This window comes from Citrus sinensis, chromosome 9 (assembly GCF_022201045.2).
Source record: "Citrus sinensis cultivar Valencia sweet orange chromosome 9, DVS_A1.0, whole genome shotgun sequence".
Lineage (NCBI taxonomy): Eukaryota > Viridiplantae > Streptophyta > Magnoliopsida > Sapindales > Rutaceae > Citrus > Citrus sinensis.
In genome coordinates, this window is record NC_068564.1 from 9067567 (window position 1) to 9088538 (window position 20972).

Consider the following 20972-nt stretch of genomic DNA (forward strand, 5'->3'; position numbering starts at 1 on the left):
CACCATTTCTCATAAGGCTCCCTCTGATTTCTATAATCGTATAACGATGGTTCAGGAGGGCAAGGCTGAGTCAAAACATATTTGCTTCCCTTAGCAGTGAGAATATTAAATAGATTGCGTTTCCAATCTAAATAATTTTCGCCAGTGAGTTCATTTTTAACAAGGATAATTAATAATGGGTTGATGGAAGACATTTTCTGAAAAAAAATAAAATAGACATGCATAAATACTTTGAAACAATATTCACAATAAATGACAAAAATGCAAAAAACCATAAATGCATTTTAATTTATTGTAACGACAATCTAGTACCGCTTTGACAAGCTATCCGTTGGGGAAGTCATGTCTACACTTACTAGACCCAATTATCCATTAGATTATTTACTTTCATGTAGAGACATGATAAATAATTATCGTTATCCCTTTAGGCCTAAATTTGTTAACAGAGCTTCGTTGGGAAGGTTAATAACAAACTTTAGTTGAGTGTATAACCATTGTTTCAATCTACGTATTTTTCATATCAATAGTCACCGTTGGGGTGAACAATCGATTAAAAAATATTTCAATTTATCTTTGAAGAAGTTCATCAAATAAAATATCTAATATATATACCCTCCGAAGGGAGCATCACCGTATCATGAAATTGAACTAACAATGGAGCCCGTAGGAAAATTATCTTGAAGTTTCCCTTTCCCACTCAATATTTTAAAATTGGTTTTTTTTTTTTTTAAAAAAAAACATACATATTGTTAATTGCATGCTTCCTATAATATTATCTAGATGATATCAAATATTATTAAGCATATGCAAATTTCAAACAATATAATGAAATTCATTATTAATGAATGACATGTATCATTATGCATAGAGTGGCACTTCCTATTCTATATGACATGTTATCATGGCATATTATCATCCAAAACATAACATATAGAAAAATAATTAAATAATCTTAATTCATGGCTTTCCTAATAATGAAAAATACATTAACCTAAGCCTAATCTTCATTGGGCTTCTTGTCAATGTGCATCTTCCATAATCTTGTCTTTGTTAATGGACTAGGGGAAATTGGACTTTTAAATTTATAATTGGTCCAATTTTAATTTTGAAAGAAAATAAATAAATAATTAAATTTTTTTATTTAAAATAAAACTTTTGGACCAAAAAATAAATTTAATGTGTTCAATTTTATCTATGCATTTTTAATCCATTAAGCCCAATTGAAATTGGGCCTAAAACTAGGATTCATTAAACCCAAAACTGTTTTTGGATTTAAATACAAAAAATTTAAAAACTTTCTGCCCAAATGAAAAATTATGGAACCATAGAGACCTCCATGATAAAAACCATGAAACCCTAAATCCATATTTTTCTTCTTTCTTCTTCCCCAGCCGCCATCTCCACAAAGCAGTAGCTGCTGTTCCCGGTCAACCGCCGCTGTTCAGAGTCGCCGGCCGGTCTCCGTCACATCTCCGACGAGGAGTGACCAAACCCGCGTGCACCTTGCTGCTGGCCACGCTGGCCGCGCGCGCTGCTTGCTGCGCAGAGCGCAGCACGCGCCGCTGGCCATTGCTGGCCGCGTGCGCTGCTGCAGCATGCTCTGGTGCGCTGCCGCATGCGTGTTTTTGCGTTGCTGGTTGGTGGCCGCGGCTAAAAAAAAAATTCCGGCTTCCGTCGCTTTGATCTCATTTTCCAGTGATGAATTACAAATTTCCTATGCCAATTTTGGCTTACAAAATTTCTATAACAGTAAACTAAATCAAGAGGGAAACATGGTGATAAAAGACCACCCCTCTTGTTACAGATCCAAAGAAATATTACAACGAAAAATCTAACCATGAATCAAGATAAACCATAACATATTTTATTCATATATTAAACAAATAATATATATCTGAATAAAATGTGCCACTTTAATACATAAATTTCAAGATTAATTTCATACGAAATTCTTATATATTAATATGAGATGGCTCTGATACCAATTGTTGGGGAAAAATCAGGTTTTTAAATTTTTATAAAACCTTTTAAGGACCGCTCTCATATAATATATAGGAATACGTAATCCAGAAATCGTACCTTGAAAAACCGAGTTGACTTTTTCCGCTGAAGTGATTTAGGCTCCTAGATCACGATCCGCCACCACCACTCCTGTTAGATCACGATCCGTCACCACCACGAACTGTTTAGATCAAGAACTGTCACCAATGATCTTCCAGGTTATGACTTAGGTTCGATCTGCACTTGACGTGTGGGCGCCTTTATCACTACCAAAGCAACTAGCACGAGAAAATTTTTCTCTCAACAATGGAGAGAAAAACCTTTTTCTCTGATCTGTATAAAGTGGCTTCTCTCTTTTTCTTTAGGGAAAAATAAACCTTTTATATCACCCTTTAGTGAAAACCCTAGGCTCCAAATAATGCCCTAAATAAAACTCACGTTATTTTCTTTTTCAATAGGGGACCCACCTTGTAAAATAACATAAGGCCCCTTATACAAAAGCTAATTAAATGGAGCCTCCCACTAAATGATATATTTAGGCTTTTGACCCAAATAGCTAGTTATCTTACTTATTAGTCCAGTAGTGGTGCAGTCAATTAAATGAGCTAACCCGGGGATCATTTGGGAACATACAATAGTGGCTACAATAATTAGGCCTGTAATTAAACTAGCCCAATTATTTAATTCCAAATCTACTCCACTAAAAGATTGGAACCGACTTCCATAATTGTATGCTCGAATAATAATTCGTCTCAAGCCACATTGATTTCTTTACTGCACAATCCTTTGTACCACATCGTTAATTAAATTGATATCTCAACTGTCCAATCAATTTAATAACATCTTATTCCTTGATCCTTACTGGTTTTCTCTAATGATCATTTTCAACATACTAAATATGTTGACACACTCTGGCCAGAGAATTCTATGATCAAGTGCCGAAAACCCATCAAGAGATGTGCTGTACAAATTCTATATTGTTAATCCATAACTCCAATACTCATAATTGCTCCCACCAAGATACCGGGTAATCTTAACCACAAGGCTGTGTCGTGCCCATTGGTACCTCAAATGGAATAACAATTACAATCATGAAATCATAATTAACTCAAGATTAAGATTACAATAAAATCAACGCCTATGAGATTTAATAAGTCTGACAGTTATTACAAAGTTAATTAAATCTCATATGTGATCCTGTTCAATGTAGTCGTACTACATCAATAAATTCATACATGATTAAGACAAATCATTCAATGAATTTATTACAGTCTATACCTAAATAAAGTGCCCAACTTTATTTATCAACTGCGAACTAAATTTATTTAATCATAAGATAACTTGTATTTATGTCTTCTGTGAATCCACATGGTGATCACATAAATACATATAATATGATTAAATGGACTTTAATACAAATATTAATGCAATTAAGATATTTGAATAAAATACCTCATTTATTTTATTAATCAGAAAAATTATTTATTACAATTAAATAAACACATATGCTTTTAAAGAGCATATTTTCCCAACAGAAACTGCCACCATAGTTTCAGCTCGAAAGCATCAGCCAGATCAAAAAAATGAATGAACTCCCAGACCACCCTCAGCCACTGGGAAACATATAGATGGCCATCTTATTTAAGCTTTCTTTTATCTTAATTCTTTAGTCTTGGTCCAATGTTAATCAAGAGTGCAATGAGTAAACAAGTTAATCTCATCAAGAGCTCTCTCTGTATTTGCTAATCAATGATTCCCTAATTCTTCAAAGATGGCAGATAAAAGACAGATTCAATGAGCTGCAATCAAAATTAAGAAATTGATAGGAGGATAAAATATAGTAGAAGAGCGTAGAGAGTAGAGGGCAATGGCGAAAAATTAGAATATAGATAACCCATTTGGGATAGTTTGAAAATAAAGCAGGAACATGGTGGAGTCGTGTGCCCGATCCTGCCAAAATTCCGTTTTGGGTTGGCAGGGAACCATAAAATTGCCATATTTTCATGTACTTGTATGTCTCTTAACTTTTAAAAGAGCATGTTTATAATGGATTAATGGGAATTTCCTTTTTAAATGCATGTTTTTCAGTTTTGACTTATCATAATGCTTTTCTAAATATCAATAATAATTTCTTTTTTCTCATTTATAGACAGAAACTTAGTATGACTTTATAGGTGAATATAATTGGATGAGGCTGCTGTCCTGTCGTACTCCTACCGCAAATTCAGTCTGATTTCAGAACGAGACTGAGTGTGGCTGCAACCCAATGCTGGAGTTTCGGCTTTCGACAGAGATGTGAGTTTTTTTCCTAGCTATTATTTAAACCTGCAATATCTCCGTTATTTTTCGGTTAAGCATCTAGAGCTCCTCGAACTTAAATTTGTCTTTTCCAAGTGTCTTTGCTTTATTTTTTTCACCACCTGCCTTATTGTATGTCTGTTATCTAGTTTGGTTCTGATCTAGATGCTGAAAAAATTCAGATGCTCTCTGTAAAATTAATAATACAAATTCCCTACATGTTCTTATGGTGACATGCTTATGGATTTTGTGACTCAACTGCATGGACTTCTCTTTTTTAGTTGGTATGAAAGTTTTTGATCTGGTCTAGTGTGCCGCGATTTGAGTTTATACGAACTAATGCGAAAAGAAAACCTTTTTGCTTAAGCTGTGTCTTGGTTCTCAGCTTGGAGTACAATCTTAATATATATATATATATATATATATATATATATATATGGGGGCAAATATTTACGGAGCACCTGTTTTTTTAGGTTTTTTAAAAATACATGAGTCTTATTTTTTTCATAGTACTCCACTTGAAGTTAACATTCTCTTCACTTGTCTACTTCTGTCATAACGTTGTTAATAGATTGGGTGAGACTATTTGAACCCAATTTTTTACCTTTAAACCCTTATTCTTTATGCACCCATCACTATAATTAAAAACATCTATTTTACTCAACAAACCCTCTCATGTTCCAAAACTAACCCTTTTCCATTCATCTTCTTCTCTTTTGCATTTGCTTCCAAAAAATGTTTCCACATAAGTATAAACTAAATATGAAATTGCAGCAACCAGCAAGAATTTTGCCCAAAATTCTAATACTTTTGGAGTGGGGGAAAAAAAATTCTCTCCTCAATCTAACCCAAAAAAATAAATATAGCAAATATCTTCCCAAATACAACAATGGATATAAGTTATAAAAATGTAACTATTTTGATACATTTTTTTTATTTAACCCCAACAGGAAAGTTAATGAGTTGATCAATTGCAAAAATTTTTAACATATGAAACTGGCGCCTTGAAAAGTATTGGTTCACCCGCAAATATTTTGAACCGGAAAGGAATGGTAGTTCATAATTGCTTTCTGGGAAAAATCAATTTTCTTATGGTAACCAAGAGACCATTTCTAATTTCGATAGCATCTACAATTGAATTAGCTATTAATAAATTATATAATTTCATGGAATAGCATTCTTCTACCTTAACCAAAATCAATTTAATGAGAAATATATACACAAAGCAAATGCAGGAGAGATAAGAAATTAAAAGAGGATGGTTTTGTAATTATATATGAGGATATTTTTGTGATATAAAATTTTATGATAAAATAGGTGTGAAGAGTATAAATATGGGTTCAAATAGCCTCACCCTATAGATTTAATAGAATATTAATCAAATGACCTTTTTGCCCCTAAATGTAAAATTACTATTTTTTCTTAAATAAATGCCAAAAACATAAGAATATCATTTAAAATTTCCCAAGTTTAATACGGCACCATAGAAACCCTACGAAACTTCCGTTCCCATCCATGAGCCTTGAATAGTACAAGCAAAATAATTTTTTTTAGAAGAAACCTAGGATATCAATTAATAAAGGATTTCAATCTAACCAAAAATTTCTAATATCCAAAAAATAAAACCTTAACAGATGTCCAAAAGCAAAAGAAAAGAAAAGAAGGAATATAATCCCATCAAGAAAAATTAACTGGACATACACTGCAACTGATCTTTGGCTTTTTCTCTATTAACTCCTTCCTCAGCCTCTACACTTACCCAGAATCATCCCTTGTAAAACTGCAACACAGCCAATTTCACCTTCTTCTTTTTCTGCTTGATCTTCTTGGGATTGGTGTATGTCTTCTTCTTTCTCTTCTTGGCCTCACCATGAAGCCGAAGCACCAGGTGCAATGATCTTCTTGGGATTGGTGTATGTCTTCTTCTTTCTCTTCTTGGCCTCGCCATGAAGCCGAAGCACCAGGTGCAATGTCGACTACTTTTGGTTGTTGTAGTCAGCCAAGGTTCATAAGGTATTAAAGTTTAATTTTTCTATTTCTTTTAGGAGATGTGATTAGGGTTCTCATATTTGGGATTTATTTGATCTTTGTATAGAGTGATAAATAGAACTTATTCTTTTTTCGATTGACCTTTTTTTGTCTCCCAATTGCGACGTCATTTTTCAATTTTTCTAATTTTGATTGCATTAAATGATGTCGTTTTTTCAATTCATGTGAAATGATAATTTTAACTCTATGAAGTCAGCAAAGTTCTAACTATATTATGACGAAAGTGGAAGAATGAAGAAAATATTAACTTCAAGTGGAGTGCTGAAAAAAAAAATTGTGTGTTTTTGTAAAAGCTCAAAAAAACAAGTGGTCAGTGGATGATTGCTCTAAATATAATTTGCAGAAGCATCCAAAAAACTTTCTTCACCAGTTGAGTAGATTAAAAAATAGTAGTAGCTATGGCAAGTACAGGAGCTTAATATGCAATAGCAATCCAATCCAAGGGCTTCATAGACTTTCCTTTGAGAGGTACAATTAGTCCTTTCATTTTCAATAAATCGGTAACAAACTGTCTTTTTAATAAATGTACTTGATACCATACTTTCTTTGTAATGTATTCACTATTCAGTTAAAAAGTCATGTATTTTTGTGGTGTAAAGATCATAATATTATCTTTTTCAGATATGATGATACCAAATTTAGCTGCCCTGGATTACATATACCTTTTTATTTTTCTTATGCGACTTCAAGAAGTGATTGATGTGGCTGCAAGTCTATATTGCAGAGAAGGATAATTTCATACATCATTCTCAACAATTAATTAATACATTAATACTTAATTAATAACTTATAATTAATTAATTAGAATGAAAAATTCATCAGTGCTTTGAAATACAATCAGAACATCTTAAGAGTTAAGATTTATGGAAGGTTTGATATATTCAGCTTGGTGTTTGATGAAATGTCTGAATGGAGAAGTAAGCAACGACAGGAGACTTGTAATTCAAAATTTTGCAGCTTATCAATTCAGAGGTAATCAAATTGCCGATTAAATGACATATGAGAAGTAATGTACAATGTAATGACATATAAGAGATAATTTAGCCATAAATTATAAACAATCCACGGAAGTTTAAAATTAGGATTTTTAGGCCAGAGATTGCATCCACCAAAATCACTTTCTGACCAAAGGATAAACAATGGCCCTGAGCCCCTGACTAGAGCAAAGAAAGAAGCGTCTAACCCCAGCCTTATAGCAAAAGCACCAAATACTGACCATGACTATCTCTAACAACCCCGCCTCAGATTCTCTATAGATGCAGCTTAATTATTTTAATTTTTCTATAGTCGTGTATTTTAACTTTATGCTTATATTAAAAACAAATCTGAGAAATGATTTTTATTTGCCAAATAAAAATTAAATTTATTCACCTAAAAATTAAAAAAATGCTACCATTGATCAATAGCTAAGCAGAATTTGACATTCTTTATTGCTATAAATATGGTGGATAAATAATATAACTAAACTCTAACCAAAGCATACAAAGGCATAGATCGATGAAGGTCTAAAAAGAACCACCTACAAGTTTCTTTAAGCATACGCTCAATAATACAATGTGCATCATATGAGAGCACTACTTAATTTTTAGAAAGATTCCGAATATCAAATGAGCACTCCGAATAATGACATAATGTGAGCCATCCCAGAGCGACTGGCCAAAAAAATGGTGAACGAAAAAAAAAATGACAATTAGTTAGAGGAACAAAAGCTTGTAAAAGGAAGGAGTAAAATTTAAGGATGAAGAAATTAAAAGCATGTGAGCTTATTATCAAGACAGAAACACAAATGACATTGAGGAGTATTTACCGTTTAATCAGTTCCTGAACTTTGTTTGCGGTTTGGCAGCATTCACAGCTCCTACTATATAGAGCCAATCTCTCATATTAGTCAAGAAGTTAAAGTAACCATATCTCCACGACCTATTCAGCATTAACGTTCCGCAGACCCCCCAGAATCCAACAATGAAACCAAGAGTCAAGCTCACATAAAATCCGAGAGTTATAAACTGATCATCCTCATCTTCTGGAGTGTTTGCATCACCATCTCTGCCTGGACATGGAGTTGATTCTTCATTCGGACACTGATTTGGAAGTGGAGGGCCACAAAGTTCAAGATTTCCAGCATACACTGAAGCATTGAAGCTTTGGAGCTGAGTGCCCAACGGGATTTTTCCTGACAAGTTGTTGTACGACAAGTCCAAAACACCAAGACCACACAATTTAACAAGGCTAGATGGAATGCTTCCAGAAAAATGATTTCTAGATAAATCCAGGAAATCCAATGATTTTAATTGACCAATCTTTGGAGAAATTGGTCCATTTAAATTGTTTCTTGAAAGGTTTAAGGCAATCAACCCATCAAGATCCATAATCTCTTCACGAATTGGTCCACATAATTTGTTACTTGAAAGGTCAAGGCACTTTACAAATCCCAAAGTACTTTTATACTCGTGCTCACTTCCTTTCCATGTCAACAGAATATTGTCCAAATATCTATACTGATATACATATCCAGGGAGAACCCAGATTCTATTGGCCATCCCAATGATGGGATCGGAACTTCTTTCTTGGATCATGGCAGAAAAATTACTGAAACACTTCGGTATCTTTCCTGATATATTGTTTAAAGAGAGATCCAAGACTTGAATGAATTCCAGATAACATAACTGAAATGGTATATTTCCATGAAAATTGTTAGATTTCAAGCTAAGAACAATCAAATTTTGAAGAATTCCCCCTATCCATGTTGGTATCTCACCGAACAATGCATTGTTCCTAAGATCCAAAACTCTTAGCTGCGAGCAATTCTTTAAAGATGAAGGCAATTCTCTGGTTAACCTATTGTTGTTTAAACTCAATGTTCGGATATTATGTAGGAAGCCCATCGAGTCTGGAATTTTTCCGGAGAAGCTATTGTTTGCCAAATTAAGAATGAATAGGCTGTTAAAGTTCAACCAACAGTCGGGAAGCTCTCCTGATAACAAGTTACTTGAGAGATCAAAAATGTTCCGTGTGTTTTCAATAATTGAACACAAGAAAGTAATTGACCCTGAGAACTTATTTTTAGAGAGATTCAAGAACGTAGAATTTGAAGGAAGCGGTGGAATTTGGCCCCTAAAGTGGTTTGAACTGATATCTACAACAATATCATCAGACCTTAAAAAAGACAAATCAGGAAGTTTACCTTTGATATGGTTGTTAGAGAGATTTAAAAAGAAGAGTTCAACGGACAGATCCCAAAACCAATCAGGGACAGTACCCGAGATTCCAGTATTAGAGATATCAAGCAAAATAAGTTGACTTTGAGTTCGAAGCCATTTTGGAAAATGAGGTCCCATCTTGCAAGAGGCAAGACTTAACCATTTCAGTTGAAAAGGAGGAACCCAATCATGGCTCAATTTCATAGTCAAAAGGTTATTGGCCAAGTACAGCATCTGTAAGTTGGACATATTGGAAAAAAAAGTTTCAGAGATAACACCTGTGAATGAATTCCCATCAAGTGACAGAGTCTCAAGCTTGAACAAGTGATTGAGGCTTTTGTTTATAGTTCCATTTAAACTGTTTTCTCCGAGATACAATTCTTTCAAGGATGAAAATCCTCCAAGATCAGGTATTGGCCCTGTGATGTCATTGTCATATAAACACAGCCCTTCCAGTGAATTCACCGTGCATCCACTGGATAGATTTTGAATAAACTCCGAGAGTTGTCCACTGAGTTTATTGTTAAGCAAGTATAATTCATTTAAGCTACACATGTTTCCGAAGAATTTTGGAATCCCACCTTCAAGTTCATTAGAAGAGAGAGCCAGAAATCTAAGAGAAACCATGTGTTGAAAAGCCTCTGGAATTGGACCTTGTAATGAGTTAGAGGCAAGGTTAAGATGAAGAATGTTCCTACTAAGATTGAGAAGCCAAGGGTACACTGAAGAAGAAGGGAGATTGTTGTCAAAGAGATCAAGAGTCTCAATAGAAGTACTCAAATTGAAGTGCCAAATAAAACAAGGATTGATAGGTGGAAGAGCACACGAGCGTAGGACTAGTGATTTTAGGTAATGGAGATTGGCAACTACTTGAAACCAATCACTAGATTTAGTAAGATTAACGCAACTCAGGTCGAGGTGTCTTAAAGAAGAAAGATGAGAAAGCCACTCTAGGCTTCCCACACTAAGTAAATTAGAGGTTTCTGGGTTAAGATACTCCAATCCTGAAAGCTTCCGATATGTTTGAGGGATTTTTAATGAACGTGTACAACAAGATAGATTTAGGTACGTCAATTTACTGAGGGAACCAATGAACTCAGGAACTGGGCTTCCACCGAAGTCAATGTTACTAAGGTCCAAATGTCCTAAATCATGCAATTTAAGCAAAGCAGGACTAATTGTACCTTTTAGGAACTTCCTCCGAGCAAATTCATAATCGGATGTTCGAAGATTAAGCACCTTGACATGGCCAGTTGTGTTGCTACAGCGGACTCCTCTCCATTTACAACAATCTCTTTTGCCATCTTCTCTTCCCCAGGAAGACAGAATGCCATATTCATCCACCAGGCTCTGTCTAAAAGTGAGAAGCGCTTCTCTCTCCTCATCAACGCACTTTATTATTATTTTGTTAGAATCAGCAGCCCTGGGCTCCAATTGAAACAATATCATAGACAAGAAAGCTATACGTTGAAGTAGAAGGAACAATTTGGATGACATTGTAATTTTTAGTAGCTTTGAGAATCTATTGTTATATCGAAAAACCTGGAATCCATTCCAATTTATACTACCGTGCATTGTCCATCAATTATTGAAGCCAAGAAAAGTCTTCAGTCTGAGCGTTGATTATTCGTTAGGAACTTGAGAGATGAATGGAACCAAGAAATTTTTCCGGCGAATCCCAAACACACAACGATGCAATTATGGATGAAGAAAGTCATACAATCAACATGCGTTTAATCTTGCCGTGGAAAATTGGTAAACAAACAAAATGATGACAAATCACTGACAGAAACAGAGCAAAACTAGTGTTGGTTGACTTGGTTCAGTGTTTTTATTCTCAATTAATTAAGTGAATAAATCTGTAATAGTTTATCTTGTTTCTGCAAGCATTTTGTTAAATTTATGTGTCTCGATGTTCCAAAAAATCAAGTTACTTATTAATTAAAAAATAAACAGAAAATATAAGAAATTAAAAGTAGCTATACTTTAATAAATTCACAACTTCAATTCTACTCACTAGTTGTTTTATAGGATCGTGTTGCGTGTACACTTGCACACTGTATAGTTTAATTAAATGGACAATCAAAGAATGCAAAAATAATTTATGTGTGTGTTTATACGCCGGTGTTGAAGCGGAAGCCAATTGCCTCTTGTGTTTTATATTTTGCATTGAAGTAGCTAAATCATGTCCTTCCCAACAAGTCATCGTTCAAGTTAATAGACTTTTGGAAAAATGAATTTGTAGCTAGTCTTTTTAAATTATCGTTAAATCAATTTCACTTTAGTAAAAATAGACCTTTTTTTTTTTCTAGAATTGTATAAAATAAGCTTCACTCTTAGGCTCAATTTGAGATTGCCGAATGCGGTTTATAAAATCACATGATTACTGCTAAGGCCAAGTACAGAGCAGCTCTATTTGCTTCATCTTCAGAGCTCCCCTGTTAAGACACACATTTACGGCATGTTTGGTTTGACAAAATATAAGGAAATGAGAGAAAAGAAAAGGAGGAGAGGGGAAATAAATAAGGGAATAAAGATGAATTCCCTATCCAACAAAACAATGAAAATGAGATTGACCTTCTTTTTCACTCGTTTTCTCTCCCCATCTTTCCTTTGTCAAAGTTGGTTGCATCTAGAAGTGTTTGGCATGGCTGCATCTAGAAGGGTTTGGCATTTGAAAGAAGAAAATGGTGCAGCCGGCCAAAGAAAATGGTGCCATCCAAATGGAGAAAAAGAAGAAGTTGGTAACTACATTTGAAATATATACATATATATATTAATTTAATAGCCATTTTTTAGCTATAAAAGGAAGAGCTCCCTAATTCATTTGCATTTAATTCCATCGAGAGAGAAGTATTGCTTTCTTGAGTGTTGAGAGTTTTAAGAGTTTAATAAACTCTTGAGTGTCTAGTGAGTTAGAGAGTTTGGGTATATTGGGGTTTTGGGAAGTAAGCTAAAATACTACAATACTTATAACTCCTTTTCACTAGTAAAATATTTCCTTCTGTCTTCACCCGTGGATGTAGGCTAAAAGCCGAACCACGTAATTTCTAGTGTCCTCTAGTGTGCTTGTTCTTTATTTTTTCTTACAATTTCAACTTAGCTGCGCGTCTGCTTCACCCACCAATTTCCTAACAGTGGTATCAGAGCTATTAGTTGTATTTTTAGAGTCGGGAACTGTTCACGTAAGGGGTACTATTCACGTCTACAACACTGTACACATATACGACACTATTCACGTATACGGTAATGTTCACATATACGGTTTTGTTTACATAGACGGTACTATTCACGTATACAGTACTATTCACGTATACGGTACTATTCACGTGAAACGGTGGAAGCGATCCAAGAATTTTGCGGTGCAAAGCAGGGAATAGTGGTGTGAGTAAAACAACTGTGTGGTTTTTTGTACATGTCTAGAAAAGTTCTGTCACAAAGGCGATAAGAGCTTAAGGAGTCTGGGTTTTAAGTGGGACCATTATGACCCCTCCAGTCTTTCCTGGGAACTTTCCTGGTGTGCATTCTCACACATACTCACAACTATTCAAGGTGGTATACTAGCTTGTGTGCAGTATTTATCAACAAAATGGCGGCAAAGTATGAAATTGAGAAGTTTAACGGAAATAATTTTTCGTTGTGGAAAATGAAGATGAAAGCTGTATTGAGGAAAAATAATTGTTTGGCAGCAATTGGAGAAAGGCCCATGGAGATAACTGATGACAAGTGGAACGAGGTAGACGGCAACGCCATTTCTGATCTACACTTGGCACTTGCGGATGGAGTATTATCTAGTGTGGCAGAGAAAAATACGGCGAAGGAAATATGGGATACTCTCACAAAATTGTATGAGGCCAAGTCACTACACAACAAAATCTTCTTGAAAAGAAAACTCTACACTCTTCGAATGACGGAATCTACAATGGTGACCGACCACATCAACACATTGAAGACTCTATTTTCACAACTCACAATGTTGGGTCATAATATAGAGGAAAATGAACGTGCAGAGCTTCTACTTCAAAGTCTACCAGATTCGTATGATCAACTCATCATCAACCTAACGAACAACAATCCAGTGGAGGGTCTAGTTTTCGACGATGTTGCAGCCTCCGTATTAAATGAGGAGAGCAGGTGAAAAAATAAGGAAAACAGACAAGCAAGTTCGCAGCAAGCAGAAGCGCAATCGGTGACGAGAGGGAGATCAACGGAACGTGGCCCCAGTGGGAGTCAAAATCATGGTAGATCAAAATCCAGAAGTAAGAAGAATGTTAAATGCTACAACTATGGCAAGAAAGGGCACGTCAAGAAAGAGTGTTGGAGTAACCAGAAGAAAAGAGAGGGCAAAGAACCTGAGTCATCAAATGCTCAGGGTTGTGTAGCAAGTACCTCGGATGATGGCGAAATACTCTACAGTGAGGCAACAACTGTTTTAGAAGGCAGAAAACGACTGTCTGATGTCTGGCTTATAGACTCAGGAGCTACCTGGCACATGACCTCTCGGAGAGAATGGTTCCACACATATGAACCTATCTCAGGAGGATCTGTATATATGGGTAATGATCATGCCTTGGAGATCGCTGGTATTGGTACTATCAAAATAAAAATGTTTGATGGTACAATTCGCACAATTGGGGAGGTACGACATGTCAACGGCCTGAAGAAAAATCTATTGTCTTTAGGACAAATGGATAGTTATGGGTACAAAACTCATGTGGAGAATGGAATTATGAAGATTGTTAAAGGTGCGCTTGTATTGATGAAGGCAGAAAAGATCGGTGCTAATTTATTCATGCTTAAAGGAGAAACACTACAGGAGGCTGATGCGTGTGTCGCGTCAAATGGAGAAGAATCAACGATAATGTGGCATCTAAAACTTGGCCACATGTCAGAACAAGGCTTGAAGATTCTCTCTGAACGAAAATTGCTTCCGGGGCTCAAATCGGTAAGTTTACCATTTTGCGAGCATTGTGTTACAAGTAAGCAGCATAGATTAAAATTCAGTAGATCTATTGTTAGAAGTAAATGCATTCTAGACTTGATTCATTCTGATGTTTGGGAATCACCGGATATATCCATGGGAGGTGCAAAGTACATGGTGACTTTCATTGATGATTATTCCGGAAGATGTTGGGTGTATCCAATTAAGAAAAAGTCAGATGTATTTTCTGTGTTTAAAGAATACAGAGCGCGGGTGGAACTTGAATCTGGTAAAAAGATCAAGTGCTTGAGGACAGATAATGGTGGAGAGTATACAGACGACGAGTTTCTTGTGCCTTAGATACAACAGACTCAGTTCAGACCATTGTGCATATTACAAGAGGTTTGAAGATAATGATTTCATTATTTTGCTGTTGTATGTGGATGACATGTTGGTAGCAGGTCCCAACAAAGATCAACTCCAAGAATTGAAAGCACAGTTGGCTAGGGAGTTTGAAATGAAGGACTTGGGACCAGCAAACAAGATTCTAGGGACGCAAATTCACCGAGACAGAAATAACAGGAAGATTTGGCTTTCACAGAAGAATTACTTGAAGAAAATCTTGCGACGCTTCAACATGCAAGATTGTAAGTCAATTTCTACCCACTTCTTGTTAATTTCAAATTATCCTCAAGTATGTGTCCTAGCAATGAAGCAGAGAGGAAGGAGATGTCTCGAGTACCGTATGCATCAGCAGTGGGAAGTTTGATGTTCGCTATGATATGTACTAGACCGGATATTGCACAAGCAGTGGGAGCAGTCAGTCGATACATGGCGAATCCTGGTGGAGAGCATTGGATAGCTGTGAAGAGGATTCTGAGATACATCAGAGGAACCTCAGATGTTGGATTATGTTATGGAGGATCAGAGTTTACTGTCAGGGGCTATGTGGATTCAGATTTTGCAGGAGACCTTGATAAAAAGAAATCCACTACTAGTTATGTGTTTGCACTTACGGGAGCAGCTGTAAGTTGGGTTTCGAAACTGCAGACCGTTTTAGCTTTATCTACAACAGAAGCAGAGTACATGGCAGCTACACAAGCTTGCAAGGAAGCTATTTGGATACAAAGGTTATTGGAGGAGCTCGGGCACGGACAAGAGAAAATTTCTATATTTTGTGACAGTCAGAGTGCCTTGCACATTGCAAGGAATCCAGCCTTTCATTCTAGGACAAAGCACATAGGAGTCCAGTATCACTTTGTTCGTGAAGTAGTGGAAGATGGAAGTGTGGATTTGCAGAAAATCCATACCAAAGAGAACCTAGCAGATGTTTTGACCAAGCCAATAAATACTGATAAGTTTGTCTGGAGTAGATCTTCTTATGGCCTAGCAGAAACGTAGGCAACATGATTATGGCGAAGCAGAAAGGATGGTGTGGAGATTGATTGTTTTTCAATTTAATCTCCAAGTGGGAGAATGTCAAAGTTGGCTGCATCTAAAAGTGTTTGGCATGGCTGCATCTAGAAGGGTTTGGCATTTGAAAGAAGAAAATGGTGCAGCCGGCCAAAGAAAATGGTGCCATCCAAATGGAGAAAAAGAAGAAATTGGTAACTACATTTGAAATATATACATATATATATTAATTTAATAGCCATTTTTTAGCTATAAAAGGAAGAGCTCCCTAATTCATTTACATTTAATTCCATCGAGAGAGAAGTATTGCTTTCTTGAGTGTTGAGAGTTTTAAGAGTTTAATAAACTCTTGAGTGTCTAGTGAGTTAGAGAGTTTGAGTGTATTGGGGTTTTGGGAAGTGAGCTAAAATACTACAATACTTGTAACTCCTTTTCACTAGTAAAATATTTCCTTCTGTCTTCGTCCGTGGATGTAGGCTAAAAGCCGAACCACGTAATTTCTAGTGTCCTCTAGTGTGCTTGTTCTTTATTTTTTCTTACAATTTCAACTTCGCTGTGCGTCTGCTTCACCCACCAATTTCCTAACATCCTTTCCATTCCTCTCCTCTCCTACCATTTCTTCCGACCAAATATGGGTTAAAAGTAATACATTTGATGGGATTGTTGATCCTGTAATTCCTAGAGAAAATTAGATACAAAGAGCAACAATTACAAGCATTCAAATAGCTTTGCTCTTATATACGTATCTTAATCAGTAGAAGAAAGACCAACAGTGATTGATATAGCGCAACTGTTGAAAAGTCAGCCCACCAAAGCTGATTTTTCCATACAATTTGGCTTGACAAATTGGAGGTTGGTGGTACAAATATTTGACAAGATGAAGTCATGCACGCATGAAGTTTTCTGTGGCCACCAAAGTTGATTTTTCATTCTAAATTCAATTTTTCAATTTGGCAAATTGTAGCCAAATTGGAAAGCGGTAGTTAAGCATTACTTGGCTATAAATAGATAGGAAAGGAAGAGCTTCATAACCATCTCAATTGAGAGAGTTGAGAGCAATTGCAAGTAAAGTAATTTGAGAGATTTGAGCGAGCTTTTCACTTGAGTGTTCTAGTGAGGATTCAATTAGGTGTATCGGAGTTGTGGATTTTGAGAGATTTTCCCACTTTTGTAAATTCCAATTTGTTAGTAAAATTATCTTCCAATTATTACCCATGAGTGTAGGCATTACGCCGAACCACGTAAATTATTGTGTCCTATTTTTTTTTGCATTTATTTGTCACATTTATATTTTTCCAGAAGTCACAGTCACTAGAATATTAGTAATTGTTCAACCTGCGCTTCTGCAACAGCAACAACTCAAACACATATTTCCTTTGTTTAAAGTTTAGTTTAGTCTCGTGACAATATAGTTTGGATATCTAGTTACAGAACTACACGTATCTACTTCCAAATATCTTGCAAAAAAGATCGATCTTCAGCTCTTCACAAAGCGTATGAAAAAATTCAAACCACCAACTTCAAGAATGAGAGAGAAAATGCCCGCTATTCAACCAAGAAACTAAGTCTTTTAGTTAGGGAGAGCCTTGGTAAAATCCTAGACTATAAATGCTTGTAATCATAATATAATAATAATACAATGTGAATCGTTTTTTATTTTTTTTTTCAATTTTCTAAAACAGAAAATGGAAACTTTTAAGGCAAAAATTCAAAGACAGCATATTTCATGACACACCCATCCTAGACAGGGACCAGAAATTTTAAGTTAGCCAACTACCCTCTTGACCGAGATGAAAATGGAGACTTGTTTGTTAAACATTTGAAAGCTGAAATTTTATTAGTTTCAATTTTTTTTTCAAATTTACCTTTGTTTTTTTTGTAACTTATGTATGATTTTCAAACATTTATATCTTAATAGAAAAAGTAAAATTTTGTGACTTTAATTTGAATACGAAAAGATATGAATGTGAAGTAAATATTATATCCTAAAAATACCTCTATTAAATATATTTAATCCCTTTATTCATTTTGACCTACAAGGACATAAATATTAAATAACTATATTTAAAATATTTTTATTTATAAAAGTAAATATGATACCACTTATATTCAGATATTAAAAAAAGAGAAACAAACATTATTCGTACACAAATCCATTCAGGCTTCAAACAAATTCAAACCTATTTAAATTTCAGATTTAAAAAAAAAACAAATGCATGTTAATTCTTCGTCGTTGACTGAGGAAGACTTGTTTTATATTTCAAATTAAGAAGTAATTAAATAAAATTATGAATCATTTAGTGTTTGCTTATTTATTAGAAATGGTGTTTGCTTATTAATTCTTAATTCTTCTCTCTCACTACATAGGTTATAGATATGGTGTTTGCTTATTTATTAGAAACCTGAGTAAGTAAGTCCGTAGGGGTGTTTCAACACTTAGTGCCTTAAGGTCAACTGGTCTGGAAGTCATTGGCCCGAAGCTCGCTACATGGGTTAAAAATATAATATTTTAAACTACTTGTGAATCATTTATTGCCTAAAGATAGAATTTCTAATGAATTTTAGAACTAAAATGTTGTTTTCTTTTAATGAAGTCCCATAAGTATTGTGTTAATTACTTGACCACAAAAGAAGGTTTGGTGATATTCTGAATTAATTACTTGACCACCAAATAAATAAACTCTCCCAAATTTCTTTAGCTCTTTGTCATTCACTCATTATCCAGAATATCATCAAACCTTCTTTTGTGGTCAAGTAATTAACACAATACTAAATTTAGAATTTCTAATGAATTTTAGAGCTAATTTTTTTTTAATGAAACCTCATAAGTATTGTGTTAATTAGTTGACCACAAAAGAATATTTGATAATATTCTGGATAGTGAACAACAAAGAGCTAAAGAAATTTGTGAGAGTTTATTTATTTGGTAGTTTAGAGCATAGATAAACAACTATTAACTTGCATGTGAATTTTGCAAATCTTAACTTAATATAACGCTTTAATTGCTAGGGGCTAGCAATAAGCTGGTTGGTGGGTGTGATTAGTGTTAAAAATTGTATGTTTATTAAGGGGTAAAAATTTTATTTTATGCTTATATTATAATTTACATTTGTAATTATGTAACATATTGTGAATTTGTAATTATTTTTCTAAATATTTGATTTTATGTATATTTGTGTGTTTATTAGGTAAAAATAATAATTTCACGTAATTTAAGGCTCCAAACAAATGTACGGATACCAAATGTGGATTTCAGAAGTCCGAGAAATTAGGTCATTGTCGAGGATGATCCGCGACTTTTATTGTAAATTTATAAGTTTTTACAATAGTAAATGTGGTAATTGTGAAATTATAAGTTTTTACCATGTTAGATGTGGTAATTGTTAGTGGAATGTTTTGGGTGTACTTGAATGGATTAAGATAGATTTATGTTTTATTAGCAGGACAAATGTATTGTTAAGATGTAATTAGCTTTATTTATTTGTGTGATTTGGATTAATCGTATATTAGTATAAACAGAGGGGGGGGGGGGACACACCTCTCTACACCTTTCTTTCTTTTCTTTCCCCTCAAATTCTTCTTCTCATCTCTCTTTGTAATATATTTCAATAAATAAAATTAGTTTTATCTTCAAATTTCAAATACTTTTTTTAATTATGCTTTTTTATAATTTTAATAATTCCCTTTATTTCAATATATGTTTAGCTAAATACTAATAGTTATGGTAAGGTGAATCTCTTAGCAAGAAAATATGATTTAATCAAATTTTAATTTTTTAATTATATGAATTAAATTATTTTTCATCTAATTTTATCCATATTTTATATTTTGAAATTTTGATTTGTTGTAGACAAACATGGGGTTTGGTATAATGAATTCTTAATATCTTAGTACAAAGTATGTAAAATGGTATTTTGACTCATTGTAGACAAGTTAAATTTTGGCACACTAAGTACTTAATCTATAATAAAATTATTGGGAAAATAATTTTAATTTATACAATTAATCTTTTGGGCAATAAAATAAAAATGAAAAGAATTTATTAAATTATATTTATTACTAAGAGTGGATCCATAACCCTAACTAATTTAATTTCATAGTTTCACTTAAATTATTTTGCATATATTTAAATTTTATTTTCATTTTTTAAACTAAAATAAAAAAATTAAATATTTTCTCTATGGATTGACCTCGGACTCACCGAGTTATATTATAACTAGACATTTTTATATTTAGGAGTTAATTAAAATAGTATTGAGTCATGTCACTTGTTATACATGCTTGGAGCGATGGTGTTATAAAATGAAGAATTGAAGTAGCTCTCACCATTTTGAATAACCGAACCAAAACAGAGAGAAGAAAAAGAAGAAAAATCGAGAGAAAAGAGAAAGCAAAGAAAAAGAAGAAAGCCGAGAGTGAAGGAAAAGAGGAAAAGAAAGAAAAAGGAGAAAAACAATTAAGTAGAAAGAGGAATTGAGAAGGAATGTTGCAGGAAATGAAATTGAACTGATAGATTAATATCCAGTAAACCCGTGGATAATAGATTTATGAAGTTTGAATAATTATGATTTAATTTACATCATACGTATAATTTTTTTTATATTAGTTCTAATTGTTAATTTTTGAACCCTTTAGTTTAGGAGAAATCGAAGAATTTAGAGACCTGCAACAGCCCTAACAAATTCTGAAGTAAAACAGGAGCTGTGAGTGGATACTGCTATTACTATTATATATTCCTTAATGTATTTATGTTTGATAGTATGATTTAATATCATGTTATGATTACATGTATGCATATTATATGTTTGATTGACTCATGAGATGTGATTGGCAGTCACCATATATGTACCATTCCCCATAGTTCTGCACATGCGTATTGAGAGTTAGGTTACTCTACCCGTGTGATGTAGCTAAATTTCGTTGGGTATTGAGAGATTTTTTTCCCCACTCTACTCGTACGATATTGATCCTGGTGAGTATTGAGAGTTATTTCCCTTGAGTACTATTTCGTGTAGTTTTGTCATGTATGTATGTATGTATGAATTTCATCTTTGCTGATGTATTATATTCAATGTGGAGTTATATCACAT

The 20972-nt window shown here is 34.2% G+C and overlaps 1 protein-coding gene across 1 annotated transcript; it reads right to left on the reverse strand.

Moving 5' to 3' along the window:
* Nucleotides 1-7000: 7000 nt before the first annotated feature.
* On the reverse strand, nucleotides 7001-11137 carry LOC112496266 (receptor-like protein EIX2). The gene is made up of 2 exons (XM_025093547.2): nucleotides 8156-11137; nucleotides 7001-8000 (listed from the first exon to the last, which is right to left on the reverse strand). Exon 1 carries the CDS (start codon nucleotides 11121-11123, stop codon nucleotides 8163-8165), a length of 2961 nt encoding a protein of 986 aa, XP_024949315.2. The 5' UTR covers nucleotides 11124-11137; the 3' UTR covers nucleotides 7001-8000; nucleotides 8156-8162.
* Between the last annotated feature and the right edge of the window lie 9835 nt (nucleotides 11138-20972).

What these genes read in the sequence shown, in the direction of transcription:
- LOC112496266 (XM_025093547.2), bottom strand. Translation starts at nt 11,123, where the DNA reads ATGCACGGTAGTATAAATTGGAATGGATTCCAGGTTTTTCGATATAAC.